The 17,745-nt window shown below is 42.1% G+C and overlaps 2 protein-coding genes across 2 annotated transcripts; both read left to right on the top strand.

The window, feature by feature from the left end:
* Positions 1-1,044: 1,044 nt before the first annotated feature.
* Positions 1,045-10,640, top strand: LOC146546253 (hepatoma-derived growth factor-related protein 2-like). Its single transcript, XM_085265353.1, has 16 exons — positions 1,045-1,284; positions 1,904-1,980; positions 2,487-2,628; positions 2,974-3,183; positions 3,638-3,760; positions 4,669-4,737; positions 4,841-5,021; positions 5,177-5,261; positions 5,387-5,684; positions 5,763-5,896; positions 5,999-6,066; positions 6,193-6,263; positions 6,359-6,460; positions 8,200-8,359; positions 8,469-8,586; positions 9,515-10,640. Exons 1-16 carry the CDS (start codon positions 1,213-1,215, stop codon positions 9,612-9,614), a joined length of 2,010 nt encoding a protein of 669 aa, XP_085121479.1. The 5' UTR covers positions 1,045-1,212; the 3' UTR covers positions 9,615-10,640.
* A 276-nt stretch (positions 10,641-10,916) lies between these two features.
* On the top strand, positions 10,917-16,477 carry LOC146546252 (AP-3 complex subunit delta-1-like). The gene is made up of 6 exons (XM_085265328.1): positions 10,917-11,247; positions 14,566-14,661; positions 15,543-15,623; positions 15,837-15,917; positions 16,037-16,144; positions 16,298-16,477. Exons 1-6 carry the CDS (start codon positions 11,152-11,154, stop codon positions 16,460-16,462), a joined length of 627 nt encoding a protein of 208 aa, XP_085121454.1. The 5' UTR covers positions 10,917-11,151; the 3' UTR covers positions 16,463-16,477.
* The last annotated feature ends 1,268 nt before the right edge of the window (positions 16,478-17,745 follow it).

Raw genomic sequence — 17,745 nt, 5'->3', positions numbered from 1 at the left:
ACAGCTTCATCCGGATTAATGAAGCTTTCCAAACATCCCACAACTCTATTTCCGGTGCGACAGGGAAGTCTGTTTGACTTAAAAGAATAAAAGTCGAGAATTTAAATAATTCAGTCATTTAAAATTGAGCGTTTAATCAAACCTGAAGACGACTTTTAAATACATTTTGTTGTGAAATAAGTGATATTGGGTATGTGTGAAGCTTGTTGGGATTGATGTGCTTATATTTTTACTTTTAAGAATGTCTGTCTTACTTCGCGTTTCTGTGTTTTACTATTTGAAAAGCATAAATTATAAAGACTCTTTATTGTCATTATACAAGCATAACGAAAATGCAGCCACACCACCCTTACATGGTGCACAAAATTTCAGTAACAGCCAAATATACTGACATGTATACGCATACACATATCCACAGGTTTAAATAGTGATGCAGTGTTTAGTACTATAATCTCACAGCAGAAAGTTCCCAAGTTCAAATCATTTCACACATCCGGGGCTTTCCTGTGTTGAGTTTGCATGTTCTATCCTGGTACACTGGCTTTGCTCGACAGTCCAAAGAGGTGCATCTAAACTGAACACTGAATGTGTGCGTAAATAGTTTTCTGTGTCTATCTGTCCAGGATGTACCATGCCTTACTTCCTATGACAGCTGGGAGATTGGATAAGCAGAAGAAAATGGAGCGATACATACTTCCCCACATATGTATGTAAATGCATGTATGTATTCAAGGATATTGCACGTTTACAGACCATGAAATATGCAAATAGTCATAAGTATATGTCTATAGTATGTAAACATGTGGAACTGAACTGTATAATTTTGCATATATGTATTTAGTTTGTGTAAATTTAAGCTACACTCTTAAAAACAATATTTTCGTGATTTTTTTGTTGGTGGAAAACTAAAATTTGTTTAATCGCGGCCAAAAAATGTTTATATGAAGGAAAAGATAATTTACTCTTTAATTGAGTCGTTTTTTAAAGTCTTTCTTTTGAAGGGTAACTTGGCACCCTGGAGCGGAAACGGTTAGTACGTAGCGTCTGGCTTCACGCAGCTTCTCGCGGTAACGTTAGTATACTGTTAGCTTGGTAGCTAACACCACCGTTTCCAGGTTTCGTGTCGACCTGAAAACATCAAACCGAGAGAGACACAGAAAGACTGCGTATCTTAAACCTTTTTAAACCCAGGCTGTGCAGAAGAGAAGAACAATGCCACACAACTTCCAGCCCGGAGACCTCGTCTTTGCTAAGATGAAGGGATACCCCCATTGGCCAGCCAGGGTAAGCAAGCAAGCAAGCAAGCAACGTTAACAGCAGCAGCAGTCTGAGAGGCGGAGGAGGGGGTGGGCTGCTCTGCACGGGACGCTGTAGAAGGTTCTCTGTAGATGTTCTCCACTACGTTTATGGATACAGACAAACAGAAAGCGTAGGCTTACTTCTGCAGGGCTGACAGGCTGCAGGTGTGCACAGGCCCACTGTCAGCGTATGAGCGGCAAAATTTGCATGAGATGCTCGTGGCCTAACCTACACGGAGACGTTCACCACCCCAGCTAACGTTGTTTTTATGGAGATGACGTTTAAAAAAAAAATTGTGGATTTTTTCCCCCTCCCCTTTTTAAAAACTTGCTGATATTGTAGAGCATATTTCCCTGCGCATTAAAATGGATAAAACGACTATCAGGTTGCGTTGTTGTTGTTTTAACTGCTAATTGCACAAATGGCCAAGGGGCTGACCGTTGAAGTGGCACATTTACGGGGATTCTGATGAGCAGAAACAACTTTTCGAGCCACAGTTGTGTGTTCAGTCCTGTGTCTGCAAGTGAATGTGTGACATGTCATCTGTTTGCTCTCTTCATTGAAAATCATGCTTTTAAAAATTACGATTATTTTTTTTAAACAGATTGAAGATGTGGCTGATGGAGCAGTGAAACCACCTCCTAATAAAATCCCCATTTTCTTCTTTGGGACACATGAAACGTAAGTACACAGAGACTAGAGTTAAGTGTATTTGCAGAACTGTTTAATCTTGGGTGGATGCAGGTGTTGTAAACTTGCACATTGGCTGAAATTCATCAGCCATGTTTACTTTTTCTGGTTAAATTTGGTAGTTCCAGTTTTGAATTTAGGCTCTGGCTCACCTGTTTTTAAAAAAAAAAATCCCTTTGGTAGAGTGACGTTGGCACATATAACTACTTTGATGTGAAACTACTGTTAATTTGAGTCAGTCTTAGTGCGCAGTATGTTTCCACAAGATGTGTTGACATATTTGAACTGGTGAGACACACCATCTGTTTGACAAGATGGCACCTGCAGTATTTTAATCTGTCACTAGGTGGCACAGTGATCTGCTTCAAAGTCTGGAGTCGAACACCAGCCTTCCTAAACACAAGTATAAACATCCTGTTCATTACTGAAAGCCTGGGACATCAGATTGTTTCCCGTCAGTTTGCTTCACGTTTTCTTTATTTTCTCTGTTTTCAAAGAGCATTCCTCGCACCAAAGGACCTTTTTGCCTATGAAAAGTACAGAGAACGATATGGGAAACCCAACAAAAGGAAGGGATTCAATGAAGGCTTATGGGAGATCCAGAACAATCCACATGCCTCCTACAGCGCCCCACCTGTAGTAAGTCTCTGTCATCTTCCCAAAATCCTGAAGCAGGCATAATTCAGCATGAAATGTAAAAGATACTGGAAGCGCATTTGTTTTTTCATAACCCTCATTTGGGTGATTTTTGTGAGCATAGATTTAGGATCTGCAGGATGTACTTGGTAGCGACTGGTTTGATTCAAATGAATCTACTTTTCCTTCTCATGAAAAATTCCTTGTTCAGACTTGGAGAGACTGTGGCCTGTGTGACCTTCACCAAAGCAGCTACTGTTCTTCACCAGTATCTTTGCTGCTTCTCCCCTTTTTGTCGCCCTGTTCAGATATTTTTCATTATTATATTTTATTGTGTTTTGTCTGCAGCCAGCTAGCTCATCTGACAGCGAGGCTGAAAATGCAGGAGGAGGAAGCGACGAGGAGGACGATGAGGAGGATGCCCCGGTTCCTCGGAAAGCACACACAGGAAGTGAGGTTGATTCAGATTCTGGGAGTGAAGACAGAGGAAGGGGGGGCGGAGGAGGAGGAGGGGGCGGAGGAGGAGGAGGAATGAAGCGAAAGCCACAGGCTCCTAAGGTAATTATACGAGGATTATATTGTTAGTGGATGTGTGTCATTACAACTTGTCCAGTGATTTGATTTAAGATTCACTCCTGTTGTTTTTGATGTTGAGCTTGATTAAAATAAATGGTTTCCTTGGTCACAGTTTGGGCCACAAAGAAGGTTTTTCTGGCACCATACGTGACCAACTACCATCAGCAGCAGCCAAGTTACTGTAACAATTTGTCATTCATGAATAGTTACCGAGAATTTGAAGAGTTGAAAGAAGAGCACACATTTTCTGGTGGCTTTTTTTTTTTATAGCCGATGTTGTCGCAGCAGTGACGAAAGCTAAATGAGCCAGAAATTAAGGGATTTGTCTGCATGACTTGAATATTTGAGCAGTGAGATTATTTTTATATCTCAAGTGACCTATAACTGTTCAAATTTTCTGTTTTCTCACAAGTACTTTTTTTTTTTTTTGTTTCAGCGGCCTCCTCCTCCAAAAAAGGCACGAGGCTCATCGAGCGACCGAGATGAAGAAGAGAGTGGATCTCCTTCTGAATCAGAACCCACACCTTCGGAGTCTGACTCTGGGAAAAACAGTGATCAGGTAATAACATGTGCGTACGCGCGTGATTGTGGAGGAGTCTGATGCTCAAAGCCACTTTTGGTTGCCTCTCATTCGCAAATGGGTTGCTATAGCTGCGTGTTTGATTTGGTAGATTTATTTATGTTGGATGCCCTTCCTGACACAAGTCTCACCACTCAGCTGCCAACTTGGTAGCACCTCTGTAGTCGCTATTTACAAATGAAATGAAATTAATTCACGGTGCATTCACGGGTCTTTGGATGGTGGGAGGAAGCTGGTTAGCACTGTTGCTGCACAGCAAGAAGGTCCTGAGTTCAATTCCACCATCAGGCCGGGGTCTTTCTGTGTGGAGTTTGCATGTTCTCCCCGTGTTTGCGTGGGTTCCCTCCGGGTACTCCGGCTTCCTCCCACCATCCAAAGACATGCAGCTTGTGGGGATAGGTTAATTGGATAATCCAAATTGCCACTAGGTGTGAATGTGAGTGTGAATGGTTGTCTGTCCCTGTGTGTTGGCCCTGCGACGGACTGGCGACCTGTCCAGGGTGTACCCCGCCTCTCGCCCTATGACAGCTGGGATAGGCTCCAGCGCCCCCCGCGACCCTTGAAAGGATAAGCGGAAGCAAATGGATGGATGAAATTAATTTCTTTGGTCATGGTGGCATAAAAACTGCACATACAGAACGACCAGTCAGAGTTTGGTGGGTTTTGCCTCAAAGTAAGGTTTTAAAGCTTTTTTTTTTTAGGTGCAAGGTGCAGTAAATTACAGCTTTATATCAATTAATTTCCCAATTTTCTTCCCATTTTCCAATATGGCTTTTGATTGGCCTTTTCGGGGCAGGGAGGAGACAAACCGCTGTTGTGTATTTCTTTCGTGTCTCTCTTATAACGTCTCAGCTGCAAATCATTTGATGTTTGTTTTTCTTCAACAGGATTTTACTCCAGAGAAGAAATCTGGTGGACGAGGTGTGAAGAAAGCAGGAGGCAGAGGGAAGAAAAAGGTGAACCAGAAGGCCCCGTCACAGAAAGAATTACCTGTCACAAAACTCGGTGTCTTCTCTTTGCGTTTCCAGCTTTCGTTACTTTTTCTCTGTGACCTTGCAGAAGGCTTCGTCCGACTCTGATTCAGACTCTGGATCGGCATCGGAGAAGAAAGTAGCAGACAGCGACTCGGAGGACGAGAAGCCTCGACCGGCTCTGTCTGGTTCAGAATCCCAGTCTGGCTCAAAGTCTGAATCGGAATCAGATCCTCCCCCGCGGAAGGGCCCACAGGCTCGCAAGAAAGGTGCGAGTTTAGTTTTGCTCTTTTATTTACTACAGTTTCATCTACAATCGTAGCGATGCAGATAGATGTTTAGAAGGATGTTTAGAAGCAATTCTTTGCTCGTGAGTTAGTGCAGAGTTTTTCAAAGTCTGTGCTCGTGTCTTTCTGATTCACAGAGAAGCCGGCGCCAAAGCCTCGAGCACGTAAACCCAAACCTGCGCCGGCAAAACGAGCGCCTTCATCGTCCTCCGACAGCGAAAGGTCAGGCTGCTCCCAGGATTCCTTCTTAACGATTTATGCACCACAGGTTAATACAGTAAGAGAAATTCTACTCCATACATTAGCTTGGCATAATTAAGGTTGCCTTGCCCTCCCACCTCTCGCAGTGATAGTGAACCCGACCGCATCAGTGAATGGAAGAAACGAGATGAAGAACGCAGAAGAGAGCTGGAGGAGCGGCGAAAAAAGGAGGAAGCTGAAGAGCTCCGCCGGCTACGTGAGCGAGAGAAAGAGGAGGAGGAGAAGAAGAAAAAAGACAAAGATAAGGCTAAAAAAGAGAGTGACAGTGACAGCAGCAGTAGCTCAGATGAAGGTATAGACGATCACCCGTTGAAGAAGTCCAAGAAACCCCCCCCACCACCTATCCCTGCGCCCTCAGACTCTGATTCTCCCCCACCAGCTGAGGTACGTCTGTTAACATAGAGTAATGTTTTTGCTTTTGTTAAAGAAATGGGATTATACGTGATACTTTCCCATCAAAAGGTAAAGAAGCCACCCAAGAAGCTAGACAACCAGAAGAAAGCAAAAATAAAGAAAGAAAAGGAGAGGAAAGAACGAAAAGAGAGAGAGCTGAAAGAGAAGAAAGCCAGACGGTCAGAGGAGAGGTCCAGAGCGAGGTGAGTGCTCAATGGGGAACAGACTACTGCATGCACAGCTCATCAGGAGGTGGTGATCAAACATTAATGTACACGGATCACAGAGTTTCCTCTCTGTCTTAGGTCCAAGCCTGAAAAGCTGAAACGCAAACCAGAGAAGCTGCCGGAGAAGAAGGTGGAGAAGAAAAAGGGTCAGTGACTCACGCTGTTGGCTGAAAACATGCAGTGTCATTTATATAAGAGAGAGAGACAAGTTCAGTTTTCATTATCAAGAACGGATAAAGATATAATTTAGTACTTTGTGTGTTTATTTGCAGAGCCGTCACCTGGAGAAAGGCTACAGAAGCTTCATACAGATATAAAGTTTGCACTTAAAGTGGACAACCCAGTACGTAACGCTTAAGACGATGATTAATATGGTCACATAAATGTTTTGGGTTTCTTTTTATTCTGGCGTGAAAATTTGGTTTGTGTGGTTTTCAGGACATAGAGCGATGTCTACAAGCACTGGAAGAGCTCGAGGCTGTTCCTGTCACCAGCCAGATCCTACATAAGAACGCTGAAGTTATTGCCACACTAAAAAAGGTGAATTTGTTTTGTATTGCTCCACTGTTCTTTCTAGGTCCACAGCTCCTTTTGGTGTTTAAGCTGGAAAACCTGTGCTAAAATTTACTCAAGTAGTCAAAACGCAACACAAGGTTGGTTGAGCAGTAACTGTTTTGCCCTTGTGTTTTTATTCTTAAACACTTGTAGAGTAACTTTGCATAAGTCACCGTTCACAATAATACTTATTTATTTGACACTGGGCTTTGATGCAGTCTGTCCAAAACAGGGCATTTTGGTTCCTCTGCCTTTAAGCCAGTTTTTAAATATTTGATTGGCTAACTTTAAGCAGTGTGAAGCTTTGGCTCGTAGGGATTACTTACACACATGCTGACATCAATTGTTTGAAGTTTGATCAATTGTTCATGTGTATCCATCTCTGTAAAAGTATGTACATGACAGGGAAATAATAAAAGGAAAGGCAGGAGTCTTTTTTGGGAGACTCATTGGCAACTTTGTTAGTTACAACTTGCTATGACAGTGCTGGATACTCTTCTGCTTTCTAAACCGCCTTACTTCTACATGGCATAGATACAACAAGGCAGGAACTCCAGCAACACTTAAAGGTAAAGAGGAACAACTTTATTAACTGACCAGCGTGTTTCGGCTTGTGGCTTTCATCAGGGTCATAATAACATAGAAACAAATTTGTGTTTAAATAAAGTACAGGAAACAGAAAAAAGGGAAAAATGTTTTCAAATGAACCAATCACACCTTCACGGGTAAACCAGCTGACGTATAACAGGTTGGTATTGGTTAATAGGTTAATTGGTTAAGTCACAGCTCAAGTGGAAATTGGTGAAGTTGTTGCTATGGATATGACAAGGTCGGGTTCATTTCACTGCAGGGCAACCTGCATGTGGCGAATAAAATTTGAACTTGAACTTGAAGGTGCAGCACACGATGGCATCACACAGTTGCTGCACATCTGTAATGCAAATCCTCAGCAGATGTGCTCAAATGGATTGAAATGTGGTGACTTTTGATGACTGTGAACTCAGAAGATGGGTACAGCATGTTCAGCAGCCATATTGTGTGTTTTCTCTGTAAACCATAGAGATAGATGTGTAGGATCAGCAGTTTCTGAAATACTTGGGCAAATTCATTCAGTACCCAAAGTTACAATAGTTAACTAAAACTGTACTAAATATGGAGAAACTGTATATGGGGAAAAACATTGTAGTTAAAAATAAAAACTGGATTTTTGGAAAGATTAAAACTGAAATTATTGAGAATTTGGAAAACAGAGAAAATATCCTTATGTTTAGTCTTTGTTAGTTTTTGTTAGACCATTAAAGCCTCATCAGGGTTTAATGGTCATGTTTATTGAGACTTTGGACATCTACCAGACTGAGAGTCAACTGCTTTCAAAAGGTTTACTATTTTTGTTGGAATACTTGTACTGATTTTCCTAAATCTTGCCGCTAGTAGATGCCCTCCATACAGTAACAATTAAAAAAACTAAAGTCACTTAAGTGCCTTCTTCTGATGCTCAGTTTGAACTTCAGCAGGTCATCTTGACCGTGTCTGCATGCCTAAATGCGCCGAGTTGCTACCATGCGATTGGCTGATTTAGATATTTGCTTTAATGAGCAGTTGAACAGATGTACCTAATAAAATGTTCAGCAAGCGTATGTTTAGCAATCTACGTGTTTTTTATTTGAACAAATTCATATAAAAAATGTTACCGGACTTATTTGACATGTTTGTGTTCATTTTAGATCCGGCGGTATAAAGCCAGCACTGCAGTCATGGAAAAAGCTAGCGACGTCTACAACAAGTTAAAACTGCGTTTTGTGGGCAAGGCGGAGGTGGCAGCCAAACCTAAAACTGAGAACAAGGAGCCAGAGAATGATGAGGAGAAAGAGACAGAAAACACAGGTAAAAGCACTCGTTTTGGATTTACTAAAATCTGGATTCTACTGTTTTCTAGTGCACTTTCTTTGGGTTTGTCTGCTCGCTTATTTAAATCTGATTTTGCCGTGAGCAGACTCCACACCTGTGAATGGGGAATCAGAGCAGAAAAAAAATGACACAGAGGGAGAGGAAAAGCCAAAGTCACCCATACAAGACGAGAACAACGTTGATACGGCTTCAAGTCCAAACAGGTGAGCGTCACACGTAAACCCACCTGTGACAGGATGCGAGCTTGGGTCACATTAGCAAACGAGACACATTTTTGCTATAATCGGATGATGTCATGTATGATGTTTTCAAGCATGCCTGCTCTTCGTTAGACAATTAAACATAGGGAGGGGGGTACCATCTTAAATTGCCTGTGATTGGTCACAGGACCACAACCAATGGGAATAATATCCAATCAGAACTATATCTCATACAGGACAAACAGTTTATAAATAAATAAGAATATGTCAGAATAATCAGAGCCTAGAAAGACAAATAAGGGAAGATAAACATCGTGGCTCAAGAGTTGGGAGTTCGCCTTGTAATCGGAAGGTTGCCGGTTCGAGCCCCAGCTTGGACAGTCTCGGTCGTTGTGTCCTTGGGCAAGACACTTCACCCGTTGCCTACTGGTGGTGGTCAGAGGGCCCGGTGGCGCCAGTGTCCGGCAGCCTCGCCTCTGTCAGTGCGCCCCAGGGTAGCTGTGGCTACAATGTAGCTTGCCATCACCAGTGTGTGAATGGGTGGATGACTGGATATGTAAAGCGCTTTGGGGTCCTTAGGGACTAGTAAAGCGCTATATAAATACAGGCCATTTACCATAAACATGTGTCAGGCAACGTCTAACAATAAAACTCGATACATTTGGTTGGACACACATGAAACCCACTCACTCGTTCACTATGTGTCTGCTATATAAAATAAATTAAATTGTATGAAAGGTTTTTGAAAAGCACGCTACACAAAGTATTTAAAGACACCTTCGGTAAGAGGTCTTATGGTGCCGTCAGGTTATGTGTAGGAAAACTCCTAAAGAGGCGCCTGCATTGTTGGATGCGTGATATTTACTAAATAAACATTATCGGGCGTAATCTTGTTTTACGTGTATTGTTACGACTCTGCGATCCTCTTCAGGCGAAGCCCGGACAGCTCGGCCGAACAGCAAACGCACACGTACGAAGAAGAGGACAACTCGATCTCTGCGGAGACGGAACAACCTGCCGCCGAGAGCTGAAAGCATCCCTCACCGACCACTGCAGTGGACCAAGTGCTAAAAGATGGTGGCCTCTGTTTAACATGACGCAGTGCTGCTGGCCCAACAACATTGCAACACACACCCAGCATTTCCTACCTTATCTGTTACTTCATTGTTCATGTTTTAGACATTTTTGTACTCTAACCATACCAAACCAGAAAAGGCCCATTTTTAGTCCATTTGTTCATCACATCAGAAACGACATGCTTATTAGTGAGCTAGATAACGGCACCACGCAACACTCGTTGGTTTCCGAGATGTACTTTTTCTTTTCTACGACACTCTGGCCGTCCTGGATCCTCACTCCAAACTCCCGCCAGCTCCTGGCTGCTTTCTTCTTTCTAAAATCTGAACTTTGGTCTTTCATACTGTGTGTATGTCAAATGATTACATTTTTAGCTCTTCTATATAGAGCGGGGTAATATGAGATGAAACTGAATCTGATGAAGAAAATGGGAAGAAATGAGTTATGCTTTTTTGTGTGTATGTGTGTGTGTAGCTCTTACATCTGTTGGCTTCTTTCTTTTTCTTTTTTTTATAAAGCCTGCAAAACATCACAAAGGCCTCCTATCTGTGTGTTTGCCATAGTGGGAGGGGTAAAATGCTACTTGTCTTTTATGTTAAGTATTTTTTTTAATTCTCTGGTCTTGACCCAGTGAATCCAGTCTGAAATGTAAAGAGTCACTTAAAACTGTTTTCTGGTTGAGGTCCACCTACTGTTTTTATAGCCTCGTTTTCAGATAGATACAGTTTTGTCTAAAAATAATAATCTATGTGGAGTTAAACACCTTGTACTCTCCTCTCCCCTAGTGTCTGCTTAATAAATGGAATAACGCACACATTAAAAACAAAAACTGCCCTTAAAAGCTAATGAGATCTCATGTAGCTGCAGCCTTTTTTTTGACATGTTTTTTTTCTGTCATGTGCATACAGCCGGTGTTTTTAGTGCTATGTAAATTGGTAAAGTATTTCTATCACTAGACTTGAATAAAAATATCAGCATGGTTTTGGTTCTACTACATTTTTTGGTGTTTTGACCTGCCACATTGACAGTCGTTAGTGAGTCATTATTCTCACATGCTACACTGACTGTGTTCTGATAAGTGGTTAAAATATCAGTGGAGTTGTTTAACTTTTTTAGGATTAAGAGAATAAACCTTCTGGCTCACAACAGACGCTAAGTGGGGAGGACGGGGTGGGTGGGGAGGACGAGCCCTTTAACTCAACTGATTCCCACATGAGAATCTCGCATAATGCTCCAAGTCAGCTGACTTTAGACGCCATTTTGTCAGCCATTTCCTACACCGATCCACTGCCAGCGTCTCTGCACAGCACAGGACGGCCCCGTCTGGCCTCAACTTCATCTGCCCGGGCTCAGTAAACAGCAGCGGACCCCGCAGCACATCACGGCACCCGGGTGGATGAGACACGGTGTAGCGCGTCGGTCGGCACCCCCTAGATCTCTGCAAGGCGCTCGGCCCCGCAGGACAGAAGCGGTACAAAGTCGCAGACAGTCATGGCTTTGAAGATTGTCAAAGGGAGCATCGATCGGATGTTCGATAAAAATCTCCAGGATTTAGTACGTGGCATCAGGAATCACAAGGAAGATGAGGTAAAACGAGCAAACCGTGACACCGGGGTGTTTTAAGCTTTACGTTCATTAACGTTTTTATAAGTCCAGCACACACACTGTGCCGTTACCGTTATAGCTGACCAGCGGGCTAGCGCTGGGTAAGTTAACGTTAGGTAGGCTGGAAAGCTAGCGTTATCGTCAGCGGCTAACGCCGCTGCCTTGCTGGCTGGGTGGTAAACTGTCCTTTGCTTACTAACATGTTATTGGTTGCGACCTGTTACTGAGTCGGTAGAAACACAACTTCTCGGGTTTTAATAGAAAAATGCTGCCAACGTTACTGACAGCTAGCTAGTCTAGCTAACAGGCAGTTAGAGGAAGCATCTCGCTAGATCATTAAAGTTTACCAGTAGATTACTCACCGAGAGCACACCAGATATGCAGATATTTAGGCTCTTGTCATTTATATTGTGAGCTAAAGGCTTTTTACTGTCAGGCCCGTTTGGTGAGAAGTATATGCAGTCACTTATTTGAGTTGACTTTGCAGCCACTTGGCCTCTGAATGAATGCTGTGATGAGTTGGTGAAGAGAGGCCTAATGTTTCGAGGGTTGGCTTAAAAATTCTAGTTGTAACTATTCTGGATTCGCAGATTAAATCTGAGCCTTTATATAATCTCGAAATGAGTCATCCAACATGTGCCGTGAAACGGCTCCTCATCCCTGCCACAGAGCTGTGGGTGATGACAGGCTCATCAAAGCATCTTGCTTTGAAGGGGCAGTCAGAGGGTGTGTGTGGGGGTTAGCCATCTGTTAACATCTGTCACATCATCCTATCTCTCCTATAAGCTCTGCGTTGGCTGCATCTAAACATATTGATGCTGTGAAATGCTATGTCAGGTAGTAAGGCAGGGTGGGTATGAAGTAGAGCCAGATACTGATATTGGCCCGTCTCAGACAAGATGCTTGGAGTAATTCGGAAATAGTCATCACACAGTTTGTCGAGCAAAATGCTCCAATTCTGTTGTTTACAATACTCTCAGGACTGTCTGCAGCATATTTATGAATGTCAGCCTGTCCAAGTTTCCACCAGTGCATGGGAAGGCTGCCATCCTGGGTCCAGCAGCCAGATCTTTTCTTAACTTTTTAACTAGTTTGTAAAATTCATAAACAAACAATAAGCACATCATATCCCTATTTTATCTATAACTCTAACATACCATATACATTCTGGCCAGAATACAGTATATCATACCATACCATATATACCATATCATATATGTTTGTTACACACTATATATGTTTGGGGGTTTTGTTTAACTTCCTTAAAAACTACATTGACTTTGGCTCCGTTATTAGGTGAACTATTCACCTAAAATCTGCCAAATCAAACATGCACAGCAAACCCTTTTGAACAATGGAGCAGTTGAAAGTAGCTTTTACTGTGAAGCACGATCCCTGATTGCTTCAAGCTGTACTGCTGTGTGCGCGCACCTACATCGTTGCTGTAGGGAAGATGCCAAATGTCAAGGTGGCACGTCTGACCTCAAGACTACTTTGAGATTTGATTTCTTCTCAGTATTGTTCAGCTAGAAGCACTAAACCGGCTTTATAGATGCTTTACTTTTACATTATATTACTTGTATTAAGACACAAATGCTGTCTGTGTCTATATTTGAGTTTTTGGAAATGGAAAAACAAGCATGTGGGTCAGTTTTGTCGTTCCAGGACGTTAGCGTTTGATCTCTTGCTTCGCTGTATAGTCTGAGCTGTTCACCAGTGGAAACCCAACCCAGGCAGCCTAGATAAGGTGGTGGTTACCCAGTCAACAGTGGGCAGTCTGCTAAAATATTAATACGCCTCTGTGTGTACTCTGAAGTGTGTGCCGAATATCCCACAGTTTCTCTGTTTGTTTTACACATGTGTGCAGAGTTTGTGCAAAGTTTCTGCATAGTTCATTCATTCACTGTCTCTCCCACGTCTTTGGAACAGCATCTGTATTGAATTAAGGTGTGAGGATTGGAAGTATGAATTTTACTCGCCTTTGTGATAGTGATCAGATTTTAAAAAGAATATAGCACTAGTTAGTTTCATCTAAGCCCAGTCATTCGTTTCTTGGAGCGTGCACGCCTTCAAATATATCTCCACCCCAGTATGTGTTACTGGCAGGAAGGTTGTCTGTGTTGGCCTTATGTCAACTATTTCAGTTATTTAAATTGGTTCTGGATGGATAACTGAAGAAGATTGTGATGGAGAAGCACTCTGTATATGTGTATGTCTGTTTGCTGATGGTGTGTTCAGGCCTTCACTCTTGATCGCTACAATTTCTCCAGGAGCGGGAGTAGCAGAGCGTAGTGTCCCCCCCCCCTCTAACACCACCTCCTGTCACTGTGCTGTCTCATGACCAGCACACATGACCAGCACACTCTCACACACTACAGAGCTGTATGTGTTTGTTTAGCAAGGTTGGTCCTTTCTATAATGGTTAAAAAAAAATTGACCTCAGTTTGTTCTGCACCGTTGAATGAAATGTGCTCCCAGTATTTTAGGAGAACTGATGTGATTTAGCAGTCATTATGAGAGTTGAGATTTCATTGTTATTCATTTTCCCAGAAATGGTTTTCTGGGAAAAAACTAATTTATTTAAAGATAAGTGGATAGATGGATGGATGCTTTGATAAACAGATATATAGATGATGGTGCTACTGATGCTAGCATCCTACAACATAATAAATACAATTGAAGATCTCTTTAACTGTGTAATTGTAGTAATAATGATATATAAAAGTGGCTGTTATTATTTCTTAATGTTTTTACGTTGAGTAGGATTTTTTTTAAAATTTAATTTCTTTTAATTGTTGGTCATTATAACTGAGATAATGTTTTCGTGGAAGAGAGAGCTGAGCACACCTCATTGTTCATTAGTACGGGCGGTGGACCGAAAACATCTAGCAGATTTGAAAACGGATAAATCCACACGGCAAACAGCTCCAGTGTAAGGGTTTAATTTGCTGTGTGATGTCCCAAATTAATGGTAACTCTCTATTCATCACAAGTTTGAGTGTGAGCTTTGTGCACGAGATGAATGTATTTTCAGAACTGTTTATCAAAATATATTTATACCTGGCCCTGTAAATACCTACATACATCAAGCCACATGTGATAATCTTGTAGGTTAGTGGTAGAAAGAAAGAAGCAGTTAAACTTGGGAAAAACACTCATTCAGTTCTTGGTTAGTGTCTTGGAAAGCGACAGCAGAAAGATCAGAATTTTCCAGCCTGCTCGCAGCCTCCCTCTCCAGATATCAGTCCACCTAATCTGATCTGGTGTCTGTTGTTTGCCCTCTCCTTTGTCTGCCCCCAGGCCAAGTACATCTCCACATGCATCGATGAGATCAAACAGGAGCTCAAGCAGGACAACATCGCTGTCAAAGCCAATGCTGTGTGCAAGCTCACCTACGTAAGACCTCTCACCCGCCACGGATTCACCGACTTTGTCTGTCAAATCTACTCTCTCACACACACACACACACACACACACACACACACACACACACACACACACACACACACATGAGCTATTGTATACACCTGTCAACATAAGCCCACCATGTGGCTTCGTTGTGCTGTAGCTTAGTAGCAAGTTATGCTGTTGTACTTTTCTTTACAGCACACCTAAAATTAACAAAGGAAAAAACGAAAAAACACAATAAAAAGAGGAGACTCTGTTTATAACAACTACTTAGTTGTAGTGCAAGAATACTTGGCATATATTTTAATTCACAAATGAATCCTTCATCTGTCCTAAATCAGCTCCACTAGCATATTGTGACATATTTTGTTGACATGCACACAATGGAAAATTGCGACTTGCTGTGACACTGTAGATGAAAACCACACAAAAATCTGTGGTTAGTATCTTTTCTACCCAAACAGAAACAAGCTGAGTCAAATAAAGCCTTATTTCCTCTTATACTTTCATCAGATCAAATGGAAGTGCTACTATTTCGCAAAGTAAAGTAGTGCATTTTTACAAAAACACATTCAAGGCTGTGTGTGTGTTTCTTGTTTTTGTTAAGATTAGTCACTTCACAGCCAAACGTCGAGCAAGTGACACTTACTGAGAACATTGTCCAATTCCCGTTGAAATGAAATTGCTCTGTCTATTTATAGTCAAGGTACACATTTAGATTTAGATGTCTTGTTGTGGCCGGCATCAGTATTCACTTTGAGAGCTTTCAGCCCAAATCAATTATTCTCTCTCTGTACCTCGCCGGAGCAGCTTAGAGCTCCCCCTCTTCCTTTTAGTCACAATCTATGTCTGTCTCCTCTATGTTGCAGCTTCAAATGCTGGGCTATGACGTCAGCTGGGCTGCTTTCAACATCGTTGAAGTCATGAGTTCCTCAAAGTTCACGTACAAGGTAAGTCTGGGATGTCAGGATTGGTCGTGGAAGTGCAGGACAGAGTAATGCAAATGGAAAGGAAGATGCACACCCAGAATTTACAAAGTGATGTAGTCACAGCTGAGTGAGCTGTATAAGTGGATCTCTGTGGTGCTGCAACAGGCTGACGAATGTTTGTAGTAATGTAATATAATAGCAGTATGTTCTTTATGCTTGCTTGCTTTCCTACAGAGGATTGGCTACCTGGCAGCCTCACAGTGCTTTCATGAGAACACAGACGTCATCATGCTGACAACCAATCAAATTCGAAAGGTCAGCGATGCACATGTTTTGTGAACTCTGTAAATATCTCCTTACTGTTAGTTTTCCCTCAGCTAATATTTTCTTTCTTTTTTGTTTTTCTTCCTATTTTTTTAATCTATTTCTCCCAGGATCTCAGCAGCCCCAACCAGTATGACACAGGTGTTGCCCTCACTGGTCTGTCTTGTTTTGTGACCCCTGACTTAGCTCGGGACTTAGCTAATGACATCATGACATTGGTGAGTAAGTCCTGAGGTGTACCCACATGACTTCTGCTCTTTTCTCTTTTTCTTTTTTTGCTCGTTACCATTTACTTCAGTCAAATAAGCTGTCATTCCAGGGTTGTTGTTTTTACATCTTTAAAAATGTGTATTTACTGTCTTCTACTGCAGATGTCCCACACTAAACCTTACATCAGAAAAAAAGCTGTGTTGATCATGTATAAGGTGTTTCTCAAGTATCCCGAGTCCCTGCGCCCAGCTTTTCCCAGGCTCAAGGAGAAACTCGAGGACCCAGACCCAGGTATCAGAAAACACAGTATTTATCCAGTCTGCTAGGGAACGTTTGTTTCTCATTTCCGCTCATGAAAAAGAGAGATCATTTGCTGGTTTTTCTAGTACATTTGATTTGTGCCCCATGTCCACAAACCTTTTGTTTTCACTGAGCTTTAATAGACACAGCTGGAACTTTTGGGGCCTCTGTGTACATGAACCGAGCGCCACATGATATTTTTTTTGGTTAAAATCATACTCTCAGATTTGGGCGATGACTGTCTTTTTTTTACTAATCACATCGTGAGCCAATCAGTTCATTTGGAAAAAATTACAAAAGGTACAGAAAAATTTGGACAGTGTTATTATTTTTAAGGTGCTGTTTTTAAGTATTTTTTTAAGTGTAGTTGTTAGTAACTGTTGATTGTGTATATAAATGGTGGATTAAGCCACCTTGATGTCACATTTTACCCAAGATTAGCTGTTTGGTGGCTGCTGAAGAAAACACTAGAATTTGACTCACCACCACTGAAGCACATTTTTTTTTTGGATACTTTAACAAGACAATAAAGCTTCTTTCAGGTTTATGTGTAATTAATTTAACGCAGTTGTGTCAAATACTGGCATATTTATTTCCCTACGGACGGCGTACGAAAAGGGGTTTTCAGGCCAACTTGACTGTGCTTGACATGGATGACGCTCCGTGTTGGTCAAATGCTGATTGGTTGACAAATGGGCCAGAACAGGGAAGGGATCGATGGCAGAGTTCACTGGGAATTGAAAGAGCTTGGGAAAAAAATTTAAAGATCCAAAAATACAGCATGAAAAGTACAGATTGTGGCTACAGTGGATACTTCTCGTTGTTTGTAACACTTGGTTTCACTTCATCATTTAGTATGTCATAACTTTGCTTTGCTCAGCGGCTGGCTGACAGAATAAGCAAGAGTCGCCCACATACTGGTTGTAACATGTTGTGCAGTGCCCCCATCCACAGCAGACGCTGTCTCCAAGCAGACAGGCTGTCCATGGACTGCTAGTGGACGACCAAGGTGTTATCACTGCTGAAGCATCATTTTAGCTAAATTCACAAGGGTACACCACAGCAGATGGAGCCTTGGCTTTTTTAGCCCTTCTGTGTTGGTTTTGAGTTCTAGATTATCAGGTTGCTGCTTTTTGGTAAATTTGCCAAAGTTGGCCTGCTCGTCTTATGTTTCCGTACCAGCAATAGCTATTCCCGTGGACTTCACCGCGTCGTTCAGCTACCGCTTCTGTGAGTCTCACATCCTTCCAACAGACTCCAGCTGGGAATGTTAGTCCTTGTATTGTTATCTGCTGCAAACTGGACAGCA

This window comes from Mchenga conophoros, linkage group LG23 (genome assembly GCF_057382185.1).
Source record: "Mchenga conophoros isolate Kocher_MC1m ecotype Shallow Benthic linkage group LG23, M_conophoros_male_GT1.1, whole genome shotgun sequence".
Lineage (NCBI taxonomy): Eukaryota > Metazoa > Chordata > Actinopteri > Cichliformes > Cichlidae > Mchenga > Mchenga conophoros.
This window is presented reverse-complemented; position numbering and strand designations above follow the sequence as displayed.

Bases quoted from the DNA above. Each gene is read 5' to 3' on its own strand.
- LOC146546253 (XM_085265353.1), top strand. From the start codon at position 1,213: ATGCCACACAACTTCCAGCCCGGAGACCTCGTCTTTGCTAAGATGAAG. The intron at 1,285-1,903 runs GTAAGCAAGCAA...TTTTTTAAACAG, and splicing joins ACCCCCATTGGCCAGCCAGG to ATTGAAGATGTGGCTGATGG. The intron at 8,360-8,468 runs GTAAAAGCACTC...TGCCGTGAGCAG, and splicing joins GAAAGAGACAGAAAACACAG to ACTCCACACCTGTGAATGGG.
- LOC146546252 (XM_085265328.1), top strand. From the start codon at position 11,152: ATGGCTTTGAAGATTGTCAAAGGGAGCATCGATCGGATGTTCGATAAA. The intron at 14,662-15,542 runs GTAAGACCTCTC...TCTATGTTGCAG, and splicing joins CTGTGTGCAAGCTCACCTAC to CTTCAAATGCTGGGCTATGA. The intron at 15,918-16,036 runs GTCAGCGATGCA...TATTTCTCCCAG, and splicing joins CAACCAATCAAATTCGAAAG to GATCTCAGCAGCCCCAACCA.